The sequence below is a fragment of the Petaurus breviceps genome, unplaced genomic scaffold (assembly GCF_028583685.1).
Source record: "Petaurus breviceps papuanus isolate PSGF00001 unplaced genomic scaffold, PetGlider_PUasm1.0 183, whole genome shotgun sequence".
Classification (NCBI taxonomy): Eukaryota; Metazoa; Chordata; class Mammalia; order Diprotodontia; family Petauridae; genus Petaurus; species Petaurus breviceps.
The window spans coordinates 8,254,125-8,266,357 of NW_027185791.1; the positions used below are offsets into that span (position 1 = coordinate 8,254,125).

At 39.4% G+C, this 12,233-nt stretch overlaps 1 protein-coding gene across 1 annotated transcript in view; it reads right to left on the reverse strand.

Annotated features, from left to right (window-relative positions):
- HSD17B4 (hydroxysteroid 17-beta dehydrogenase 4) overlaps positions 1-12,233 on the reverse strand; it is a 141,045-nt gene that overhangs the window by 120,982 nt on the left and 7,830 nt on the right. Inside the window, exon 2 of the mRNA XM_069087844.1 lies at positions 10,124-10,177. Coding sequence (XP_068943945.1) covers positions 10,124-10,177 — 54 coding nt within the window. The remainder of the gene's footprint in view (positions 1-10,123; positions 10,178-12,233) is intronic.

Below are 12,233 nucleotides of genomic sequence, written 5' to 3' on the forward strand. Positions count from 1 at the left end.
TGTGTCTGACCTCAAGAAACTAACATTCTAATGGAGAGATAACATACTAGGTACAGATAGATATACATATACAAAGTAGAGGAAAGGCAATTAGGAGGAAGGCCAGGGGGGCTAGGAAAGGTGAGGAGACATCCTGTACAGATAGAGCCCATGCACAGAGATTGGGAATGGAGCTTATCGAAGGAAGTGCAAGGAGGCCAGCATTATTCGAAATCATTACAGTGAACCTGAAGGGCAGAGGGAAGCAAGCCAAACGTTTCTGAGGTTTCAAAGTTTGCAAAGGTGACAAAAGATGTAAATTATGGGACCTGCACCCCCTAAAACAAAAATATCATGCCTTTGCCCTGAACTTTCCTAGTCCCTGGCATTCCGCCTGAGGCATCTGGCCTACTTGGATACTCAGTAATCCTTCTAACTGCCCTTTCACAGTGGCTCTCCAGCCACTTAACTCCTTTCATACTCTGCACCTGGCCCACTTCAGGCTACTTGCCACTCTTTGATTCCATCCAGATTTTCTCACAGTCTTTTTCTGTATAGAAGTACCAATCTTACCCCCCATTAAGTTGGGCAGATTCATTGGGAATCTCAACTTCCTGACTGGTAATACAATAAAACCTCAGTACTCAGACTGAAAGAAGGCTTCAGTGGTCACGTTCTCTTGAGGCAGAACCGAGCCCTGTACCCCTTGCATTTCGGGGTTCCAAGCACCCCAAACCACATGAGAAACAGTCAATGTTGGAAGGGCTGCAGAAACACTGACACACTAACACCCTCTTGGTAGAGTTGCAAACTGCTCCAAACTGAAATTACACACAGAAAAGTGATTCTCCTGTTCATATCCTTTGACTCAAAGATACCACCATAGACATATTCTGTGGTATGCTGGATCTGGCACGTTCCAGCTCACTAATTCTAACTGCTAAATTTTCAGTGCAAACATTTATATCTTGGAAATCCAAATGCTACAAATCAGGGTTTAATTTACTGTTTTGTTGATTGTCAAGAAAGTGATGGAGAAAATGTTAATAATGTAGATTAAACTTATATCCGACATACATTTTTCTTCCCAGGAGCTAGATACAAATTTATGAGCACAGCCCTGCACGACCCAAGAAGGTCAAGATCAGGAAGGCCTCATACATCTCAAAATATTCATAGCAAAACATTTTGTGGTAGAAAATAATTAGAAAAAAAGGCACCATCCATCAGTTGGAGAATGACTCAATAAACTGTTTTCTCTGCTTTGAAAAGGAGAAACAAAGGAGCAAAGACGGACTTGGAATCTCTTTTGCCAGGAGTTGTACTTTGCTATGAGAGAAGTCTTGGAGTAGACTGTACAAAATAGGATACCCTACAATTTGCTGACCCGATAAGACTGTCAGCTTCCCAGATTAAGGAAACTACATGTCATTGAAATAGCTTAACACTATTTTTCTCAGACCCCAGTTGAGGGCAGCTGGGAAGGAAAAAAAAAACAAAAACTTGCCATTATTTCATTGACTCAAGAGTAGAAGAGGGGTGGCTTTGCCCAGAAAGAGTTGTCTGAATGTGAAGGAGAGCAGCTAGTGGTGAAGCAGCTTTTTGTCATTCAGATTATTCCTAAAGGGACTGAGGACATCAAGGCCTGCAGTTCACAGCACTGAATCATCCCAGGTGCATGGATTGCCTTATTTATGCCTCCCAGAAAGGATGCTCTATAAGGATGCTCTCAGTCTCTCCCAGAGACACTATGTGGAATGGTGGGAAAATGCGACCCCAGTTCATAGGTGAACTGTGATGTTTTAATTAAGAGAACACACATAAAGTCCTTTGCAAACCAGAAAGTACTATATAAATGCTAATTATCATTCCTACTTCTGTCTTTTGTTGCATAACTATGATGTTTAATTATTCTTGCTTTTTTCTATGCCTGTGAATATTCTTACTGTTGCCTCATTGCTAAGTAAAGGTGATATATGTAAAGTTTATTAGTGTCATGGGAACTGATTTTGTGTAAATGAGTACATTCTGCAATACGCTAGGGTCTTCCCCAATCCTCTATAGATTACGCAAGTTCTTTTCATAAAAGTTAAGGATTCTTCCCCTAAGACTTCTTTGGTCCAAGGGGTTCAGGCCACCTAGGAGTAACCAAGCAGCCTCCCGGTGGCCTCAGGTCATAATGATTCAAATTTCTAGCTCACCTAGAAGCATAAAAGGCCTGTCCACAATGGAGTCAGGGTCCTTGAGACTTGATGAATAACCCAAAACCACACACTGCGCTGCTGACCAGATCCATTCTGATATTTCCAAGTGGAGTATCCTTTCTAAATTATGACTAAATAAATCTTTAACTGTTGAATGCCCTACAGGAATCTCATTTCCAATAAGACTGACAAGTATAATAAGCATATTCCTACCCATAGCAATGCTATTCCTAAGATCCTGAAAGTACAGAGTTGTGAGTAGTGGTAAGTTTCATTATGGTAAGTAGCCCTCTCAGGAAACCCCACTCCTGCCAATATGTGTCCAGAATGTGGTGAACAAGCCAGCCCAGAGTGCAAGAGTGGTGATCTATATCAAGCTCAGAGTACGGTTAGAATTTTCTTTATGAAAAAAGGGGACAGTCAACAGCAGATCAAATTTTTTAACTGATAGGTTCGGAGAATAAAGAGCTCCTACTAGATTTGTTGTTAGTAGATTTTTTTTTTAAAGCCATTCTCTGATGGTAAAACAAAACAAGTTTTAAAAGGAAACCATGTATATGTTAGCTTCATATAAGGCTCCTTAAGCAATTTAACCACTTCTATGCACTGATCCTCTGATTGTCAATGTCAAGTGAAACAAACAATAGGGAGAAATGTATTGCCTATCTGGAAGGTAAATTATATATTTTTATCTATTTTTTTTTGGAGGGGGGAAGGCAAGGCAATTGGGGTTAAGTGACTTGCCCAAGGTCACACAGCTAGTAAGTGTGTCAAGTGTCTGAGGTCAAAGTTGAAGGGGGGGGAGAAAGGAGTGCTTTTTAAACACACATTCAATGCATGACAAGGGAAAGGGAACATATCAAGGAAGAGAACACGAAACAGGCAGTTCAGGAAGTTGCACATCCAGACAACGGGGAATACATAGACAAGTGGGGGAATCTGAATGGGGACAGGAAATAAATAGCCTTGTATTAGCCTTAGCAAGTGTGTTCCTTTAGTGAGTTACCCATTCCCAAGGAATGTAAACTAAAATAAGAGCTTTCCCGGCTTCAACAAGTGTTGTCCAATATATTCTTTCTGAAGTGAACACGCTTCCATGTGTATCTCAAAGCAGACACTCAGAAGAGTCCAGCCTTACAATCCTACAAGAATCCTACAATTCTACAAACCATAATGTTCATTCAAAGGCTAGCCTGATGAACTGGATTTGAACAGCGATATCTGAGAGACTGCTGATAATGTGGGTCCTCATGCTCAGCCAAGAACCTAGAAGTAGAAAGACGATGGGCTGGATTTCTTTTGAGAAGGTGCTCACTCACTCTCCAAAACAAAAATCCACCTTTTTAATGCTTTTGTTTTTCCAGTGATGCAATCTGGCTGTGGATCGTGGAACATTACTATTGCCAAAAAAATCTGTGGAATATAAACTCCTTGAGGGCAAGGACTCTTCACAAGCAGAAGTAGCATAAAGGTATCCAGGAAATATATGCTCAGAAAAGGTGAATCCAAAGTAAAGAATAAGAGAAGCTTGCAGCATTGGTGTCAACGTAAAGTTTATGGGCCTAAAGGAGCTTTCAACCCACTGGGGAGACACTTAGGGATGATTTAAGAGAGACACAAATAAGAACAGCAAGAGGGCAGAAAAGCAGATTGTTAAATATTACAAAAAGCACACTGATACAGTGAAATTTTTACATGTTCACATTCTGGTAAGGCTACATGGTTGCAATACCATGAGACACCACAGTCTTAAGAGAATCTAAACTGTAAATTACCCAGAGTTACATAAAGACATTTGATGTCTGTAACTAGGCTATAGCATATCATTGATTATGACTGGATGAGTCATATAGCAAATGTAAAAGATAAACAATCCAAGTATTTCATTGCTATCCAAAAAATATCAAAAGCCTCTGAGAAAAACCTCTAGCCCATTAAACAGATTTTTTTGGAAAGGATTTATGGAAGGATATGAAGAACTGCCATGGATAAAAAAGCAATCTGCAATACTGGCAGGAATGCCCACAAGAGTGAGATCACAGATTTTTCAAATTATCCAAGTACCCTTATAACTGTGACATTGCCTCAGGTCTCTGAAGACAAGTTTTAAGTTTTTATAGATCAAATTTTGGCAGTCCTAGAACAGATCTGTCGTTTATAACGTTGTTCCTAGGGGACTAACTAACCTGTTGCAAAAATGTTTCACCTATAGAATTTTCCCAGATTCAGTTAACAATGTTAACTGGAATATGATGTAATGCAGCATAAAAAGAGTTTACTATTTAGTTAGGTAGAAAAGATAGAAACATGAGAGAGAAGGAACAAAAATCTCCCATGGTAAGAAATGACTAGGTTTCTAAGTTCTAGCACAATACTAAGCACTGGAGATAGAAAAGGCAAAAAGAGCTGCAGCCTTCAAGGAGCTACATGCATCACTCACAGAGTGAACAAGTGAGTGGGAACAAATGAATGAACAGCATTTCTTAAGTGTCTATTGTAAGTTAAGCACTGTGCTAAATGGTAGGGATAGAAATGTCAAGAAAACTAGCCTCTGTCCTCAAGGATCTTACATTCCACAGAGGAGGAGACAGTGCACACAGAGAAAGAAGTCTTTAGTCTGAATAGTCACAGGGAAGATAAACTGAACTACAGGGCAACTGATTTAGGTGTTCTTTTGGGAAGTAATGGTGGTAATGATTTGATTACTGTGCCCAGAAAAAGGAGTAGAGGAGAGGAAAAGTACACAGTAGCACAAAAGGAAGATGACAGTGAATCATGCTGAAGCCAGAGCAGTCCCAGAATTCTTTACCTTGGCTGAGAAAAGTACAATCTGCTATAAATGCAGAGGGGGGATGTGTCAAGACAAAGACCACCACAAGATGATGGTCCTTACGGAGAGTCAAGTCTTGGCTACTGCTTCCTCTTCCTTCAGCCAAGTAGACATGTCCCTGCACTGCCCAACACTTCCCTCACCTTGCAATACAGTCATCCAAATGATACCCAAATGAGTTATTTACACCTTGAATGGATGAGAAAGGAGTAAAAGCAAAAATCAGTTGGAGTCTATGAAAAAAATAAATTTTTCCATGTGCTATTTTCAAGCCATTTTTAGTAATAATTAGGTGTCTAATTAAAGCACTAAAAATCAGAAAATACTTGGGGAAAAAAAACTAAATTCTAACTGATTATTACCATTGTTGCACACGTTTCAACATTAAAAAGTCAATGGCGGGGCAGAGTCAAGATAGAGGGGTAGAAACAGGCCTTCCTCTGGGCTCCGGCTCCCACTGCCTCCAATTCATGTCAAAGGTGACTCTGAACAAACTTTGGAGCTACAGAACCCACAAAATGACACAGAGAAGCTAACCTTCTGCTGAGGACAGCCTGGCAGGCCGGCAGGGAGCAGCCAGAGCAGCACTATAGGAGCCAACCCTGTGCCAGCAGGAGGTTTTAGCCCCAGGGTGGGCCTGACTAGCCGCCAGCTGGAGGGACTTCAGATCACCAGCAACTGCTGTGGTTTCCAGAATTATCAACCCATAGATGCTAAGGACAAAGTGAGGGTCAGTGCAGTGTGGGCTTTGGGATCCAGTAGTTGGGACTGTCTCAGCTTCAAAAAGCTGCTGAGGTGCCATGGCCCTGCAGCCACAGCCACAGGTGAGGCCTGTAGACTGTAGGGGGACCAAGCACCAGTCTGAGGGGTAATCACTCTTGCTTTAACCTGCTTGGATCTAGATTGTGGTCTAGGGTGGAGATCATGGGGTGTGTAACCAGTTTGCCAGAGCATGTGGAGGCTTCAGAGAGGACACCCTACTAATACCTTCGGCAGATGAGAAAACCCCAGCATTTGGGATGAAGCTCCCTGTCTGGTAGCAGAGTCCTCTGTGGCAAAAAGCCCAAAAGTCAAGTAATTGAGTGGCAACATGACCAAGCAAAGGAAACAAAGCAAACAGAGAAATACAACATTACACTTCTATTTTGGGGACAAAAAGGAGCAAAGAATGAAGGAAGACAATGAAGTCAGAACTCCTGCACCAAAAGCTTCCAAGAAAAATACGAGCTGGTTATAGGCCATAAAGGAGCTTAAAAAGGATTTTGAAAATCAAATAAGAGAAGTGGAGGAAAAATTGGGAAGAGAAATGAGAATGATCCAAGAAAATTATGAAATGAGAGTCAACAACCTGACTAAAGAAAATAACACCTTAAAAAACAGATTAACTCAAATGGCAAAAGAGGCTCAAAAAGGTAATGAGGAGAAGAATGCCTTAAAAAGCTAAATTTGCCAGATGGAAAAAGAATCTCAAAAGTTCACTGAAGAGAATCATTCTTTCAGAATTAGATTGGAGCAAATGGAAGCTAGTGACTTTATGAGAAATCAAGATACTATTAAACAGATCCAAACAAATGAAAGAATAGAAGGCAATGTGAAATATCTCATCAGGAAAAGCACTGACCTGGAAAATAGAGCCAGGAGAGATCATTTAAAAATTATTGGACTACCTGAAAGCTATGATCAGAAAAAGAACCTAGAAATCATCCTTCAAGAAATTCTCAAGGAAAATTGCCCTAATATTTTTAGAACCAGAGGACAAAATAGAGGTTGAAAGAATCCACCCATCACCTCCTGAAAAAGATCCCAAAAAGAAAAACTCCTAGGAATATTATAGCCAGGTTCCAGAATTCCCAGATCAAGGAAAAAATATTACAAGCAGCCAGGAAGAAACAAATTGAATATTGTGGAAACACAATCAGGATAACACAGGATCTGGCAGCTTCTACACTGAGGGATCGAAGGGCTTGGAATATGATATTCTGGAGATCAAAGGAGCTGGGATTAAAACCAAGAATCACCTACCCAGAAAAACTGAGTATCATGTTTCAGGGGAAAATGTGGTCATTCAGTGGAATAGAGAATTTTCAAGCATTTTTTGATGAAAAAACCAGAATTGAATAGAAAATTTGACATTCAGATACAAGAAGCAAGAGAAGCATGAGAAGGTAAAACAGGGAAAAGAAATCATAAGGAACTTATCAAAGTTGAACTATTTACATTCCTACATGAAAAAATGATAATTGTAACTTATGAAACTTTTCTTAGTATGAGAATAATTGAAGGGAATAGAAATGTATGTGTGTGTGTCTGTGTGTGTGTGTGTGTGTATATATACACATATATACACATACATATATATGTCTATATAGGAGGGTATATGGGCATATGAATACATATGTGAATGTATGTATATATGTGTACAGGTATACATAGATAAAGGGCACAGGACCAGTTTAATGGGAAGGGATTTTACTTTAAAAGGTGAAATTAAGAGGTGAAAGAGGAATATAATGAGAGGAGATGGGAAGAGACAGATTGGAGTAAACTATCTCATACAGAAGAGGCAAGGGAAAATGGTTGCAATGGAGGAGAAGAACAGGAAGGCAAAAGGGAATGGGTCAACCTTATTCTCACTGAATTTGGCTTAGGGAGGGAATGACAAACACACTAAATAGGGTATCTCACCCTACAGGAGAGTAGGGGGGAAGGGGATGAGAAGGGAGATGATAGAAGGGAGGGTAGGCTGGGGGAGAGGGAAGTTAGAAGCACCCATTTTTGAAAAGGGACAGGATCAAAGTAGAGAATAGAACAAGTGGGAGGTGGGATAGGAGGGAGGGAAATATAGTCAATCTTTTACAATATATCTACCATGGAAATGTTTTGCATAGCTACACATGGTATATAACTTATATTGAATTGCTTATCTTCCAGTAAGGGTGGGTAACAAGGGAGGAAGGGAATTAATCTGGAATTCAAAGTTTTAAAAATCAACTATTTTACATATACATATATATATATATATATATCATTATCAATATTATTTTACATGTAAATGGGAAATAAGATATACAGGCACTGGGGCATAGAGATCCATGCCCTACTGGAAAGTTGGACGAGGTATGGGAGAAGATATGGGAGAAATTAGATTTAGAGGAAGGGATTAGAGGAAGGGATATCCAGTGGGATCGCTATTTTGGGGCGGTGAGTAGGGGAAAAATGTGGAGAAAATCTGTAACTCAAAATCTTGCAGAAATGAACAATGTAAACTAGAAGTTAATAAAGCATTTGATTAAAAAAAAAAAGGCAATACCGACTCTCAGTGAAGACTCTCAAAAGCATTAAAGTAAAATATATTTTCTATTGACTTTGAATAGGAAATAGGAAATGTGTCCCACAAAAAAAAGTCACCAATAAATGGAATTAAAAAACAAATGAATGAGGAAATGTAGTAAACCTAATAAAAAACAGAAATAGTGAATAGTGAGGAGGCTGTGGACTGCAAGAAAGGCACAGTAATACACTACTGGTAAAGCTGTGAATTGTTCAAGTAGAAAACAACTTGGAATTATGTAAGAAAAGTAACTAAACTTTTCATTCTCTTTAACCCAGTAATCCTCCTACTGGACATAGGTCCCAAAGAGTAAACAGAAAAAGCCAAAATATTTACACATGCACTTTTCGTGGAAGCAAAAAAGAAAACACAGTGGGTGCCCATCAATTGAGGAATTGCTAAAAAAAAATAACTGTTTTATATGACTGTAATGGAATTTTACCTGCCACATGAAATGATTCTGAAAAACTTGGAAAGACCTGCGGGAATCAGCAGAGCAAAGAGAATAGAACCAGGAGAACAACATACACAATGACTACAACAATAGAAATTAAAACAACTCAAAAAGGTCGCTGAACTGTGAGTAACAATAATATGCAACCTTGTCTTGGAGAGCAAATAATAGAGTACACTGCCCTCACTTGATATAGAAGGGAGAGAACTATAGGTATAAAATGCCATATTTTGCCATATGAAATGCCATAAAATGCTATATAGAGCAGACACATTGTGTCTGTCTGGTTTTGTGTATTTTTTTCTTTATTACAAGGGATGACTTATTTCGGATGGGTAGCAGATTCCTAAATGACTGATATAAAACCAGAAAATATGAATAAAACTTATTAGTGGAAAATTCATAGTAGAGTTGGCCTTGCAATAATCAAGACCTGGGTAATTTAAGTCCTCTGATATACACACTGACAGTTTAAACCTAGGACAGTCACTGAACCTCTCAGTTCCTACCCCTACCCCATTCTTCCCACTCCCCCTTGCCCCCCCCCAAAAAAAAACTCTCAAAAATTATAAGCTACAGAAAAGGTGTTAGTAGAGGAAATTCCTCACCAGCCATTTATCAATAGAAGCATAGGTCTGATCCAAAGGGGAAAAGCACGAAATAGGAAAAAGGAAAGAAACTCATGGTACTGGTTACATGGTGTCAGAATACTAGGAATTCCTTTACACTTTCAGAATACTGCTGATCCCTCTTCCACCAACATTCCAGCTTTTTTCAAACCCAAAGAGAAGCATAAAAAATGTCTTATGTTCAGGGCTTTGTATTGTATAAAACTGGTTAGTTTTATTTAACATTTAAATCTCTGAAACACTTAGTGCCCTGGCGTAATGATTTGGTAGTTAGAAATATTGTGAAATTAGTTTGATTAAAATGAGGGCACACTTAGCGCCCACCCAGAAACACCTGGCCGTGTAACCTTGAGCAAGTTACTTAACCCCGATTGCTTAGGTGGCTCAGCGAGTAAGAGCACCGGCTCCAGTGTCAGGATGACCTGGGGATCAAATCCGGGCTCAGACACTCAGCACCACACCCAGAAATAACTGGCCGTGTAACCTTGAGCAAGTTACTTAACCCCGATTGCTTTAAAAAAAAATGAAGAGCACTCTGGCCTTAGGAAATAAAAATCAGTGTTAATCAGTGTTAAAATCTGAGAGTACATACAGTAATCTACAAAAATATAAGGTAACTAATAAAGATAAATAATTTGTGGTTAAGAAAAAAACCGCTACTGAAATAACAACAAAAAAAAAAATACGTAAACTTACCAACTACTGATGCACCTCTTTCCGCAAAAGCTAAAGCATATGCTCGTCCCAATCCTAGTTTGAAATAAAGACAAAAAATTGAACAATCAGTATTATTTTCCTTTACCACTATACTCAAGTCAAATTTTACAATAATGAGTAGGAGCCTAATTAAGTGTCGAAACTCAGAAAATACTGAAAAAAAGATAAATATTTAGATTATTCTTATACCTGAAAAATAAGCTTTTTAATAATAAAAACTGCCATTCAAATGAATTATTTTAGGGTTTGAGCCACTCTGAAAGTTTAGGAAATCAGCAAAAGTAAGGACCTAGGCACCTCCTCTTCCCCAATGATCATCAGACTCAATTAAACAGAGGCTAAGAAATTTATCTGATCATGATAGTTTTAGGAAACTCAAGTACTTAAGCTTCCCCTAGTAAAAATCGAAGAGTTGTGATTTAATAAGAGACTCAACCAAAGGGCCAGAGGACTATGATCAAGCATAAATAAGTCCTTTCTCCATAATTAGAATCTTGGTGAACAGGAAGGTTATCCCAGCCCCCTAATAAAATGAGTATGAATTTCACATGTAGAGTCCAGGATAAAAAACACAAGCATTTCTATAAGGCCCTGTAAGCACAAGCAAGGTGAGATTTTTGTTGTCTTTCTTTCTGGAGTTCAGTTTCCCAGGCTCAGGCTAAATTGTAAACATCTGAAGGATTAATCACCTTTGAACCCTGTTAATTCACAGCTGTGCTGACTCATGCAGGTTTCCTGCCTTCTGGCTTTGAGCCAATCAGGGGCCAAGTATTTGTTATATACTCTGGGAGGTTGGCATTTTGCTTTGGGGGGGTTCACTCATGAGGACCTTTTGATTCCCTGGAGGGGCCTCTGAGTAGTTGTTTCTTAAGAGCCTTTCCCCAGCCCCCCACTCCCAACTACTCAAATATTGGTGCTCTCCTGCTCTGGTGGTATATGTAGGTAGTTGTAGTACTTTGTTCAGACAGTTAGAGCCCTGTCTGTTGGATTCTTTCTTGGATACCTACTTCTTCCTACTTATCTGTCTTGTTAAAGTAATTTCGTTAACCCCTTTAAAGCTGTCTTTCCTTTAGAAAAGCAGATCAAAGATCCTGTGCTAGCAGGCCATCCTGGGTATGCTAGGGTGCTTACTGTTACTTGGTCCCTGATTCTCATTTGAGAGAATAACCCAGGGTCATTCTCCTGGCACTTATCACAGAATTGGCATGTATGTCTTAAGTGTTCGTTGCCTTTTTTTTGTTTTTACCTTTAAAACCAGCTATGAAGGCCTACTCCCTCTTTGCCCAATAATAACTGCATATATAAAGCGTACATTTGGGCCCAGATAACCCCATAGCACCTGGCATCCTAGATAAAAACATACACATCCCTCTTGTTGGCTAACTTTGGGTGACCCAAAGAACACAACACTCCCCTACTTTCATCCCCTTCAGCTAATTACTGCTCTCAAAGACACTTTGCTATACCAGTCACCATATCTGAACCTCCCAAAAAAGAAGAAAGCATCTCTGGCACATGTCAGATGTGGAACTTTTCCTATACAAAAAGATCTAGGAAGAAATCATTGGTAATGACACCACCATAATCTGGGAAACTGAGACAACATGACCCCCAATTTGGATTCAGATCTGGAGGGCTACAGTTTCTCCACTCTTGTCTCCAGCTAACTAAAAAAGATATTCTTTAATAAATATTCTTAAACTCTTTAATAAATTTAATAAAAATAAATTTGAATACTTAAGTATTATGCATGGGCTTCCTTTCCCCGTCCCTAGTGTGGAAATAGGGTTAACATATGATTGCTCATTTAGAGAGGCATTTTCTGCCAAGTGAAATAACTGAAATGGGCAGAAGAAACTGATCAAGTCTCCTTATTTTCAAATTTCTCAAACTTGAGCAACCCTCATTCCAATTACTGTTGTGAGTGACCCTTATTTACGTAGGCCTTTTACTCTAGTTTCTACCAATTAGATCTGGACTGGGGAACCTGCAGCCTCAAGGCCACATGTGGCCCTCTAGGTCCTCAAGTGTTGCCCTCTGACCAAATCCAAACTTTTTCATTTGGATTCGGTCAAAGGGCCGACAAGAG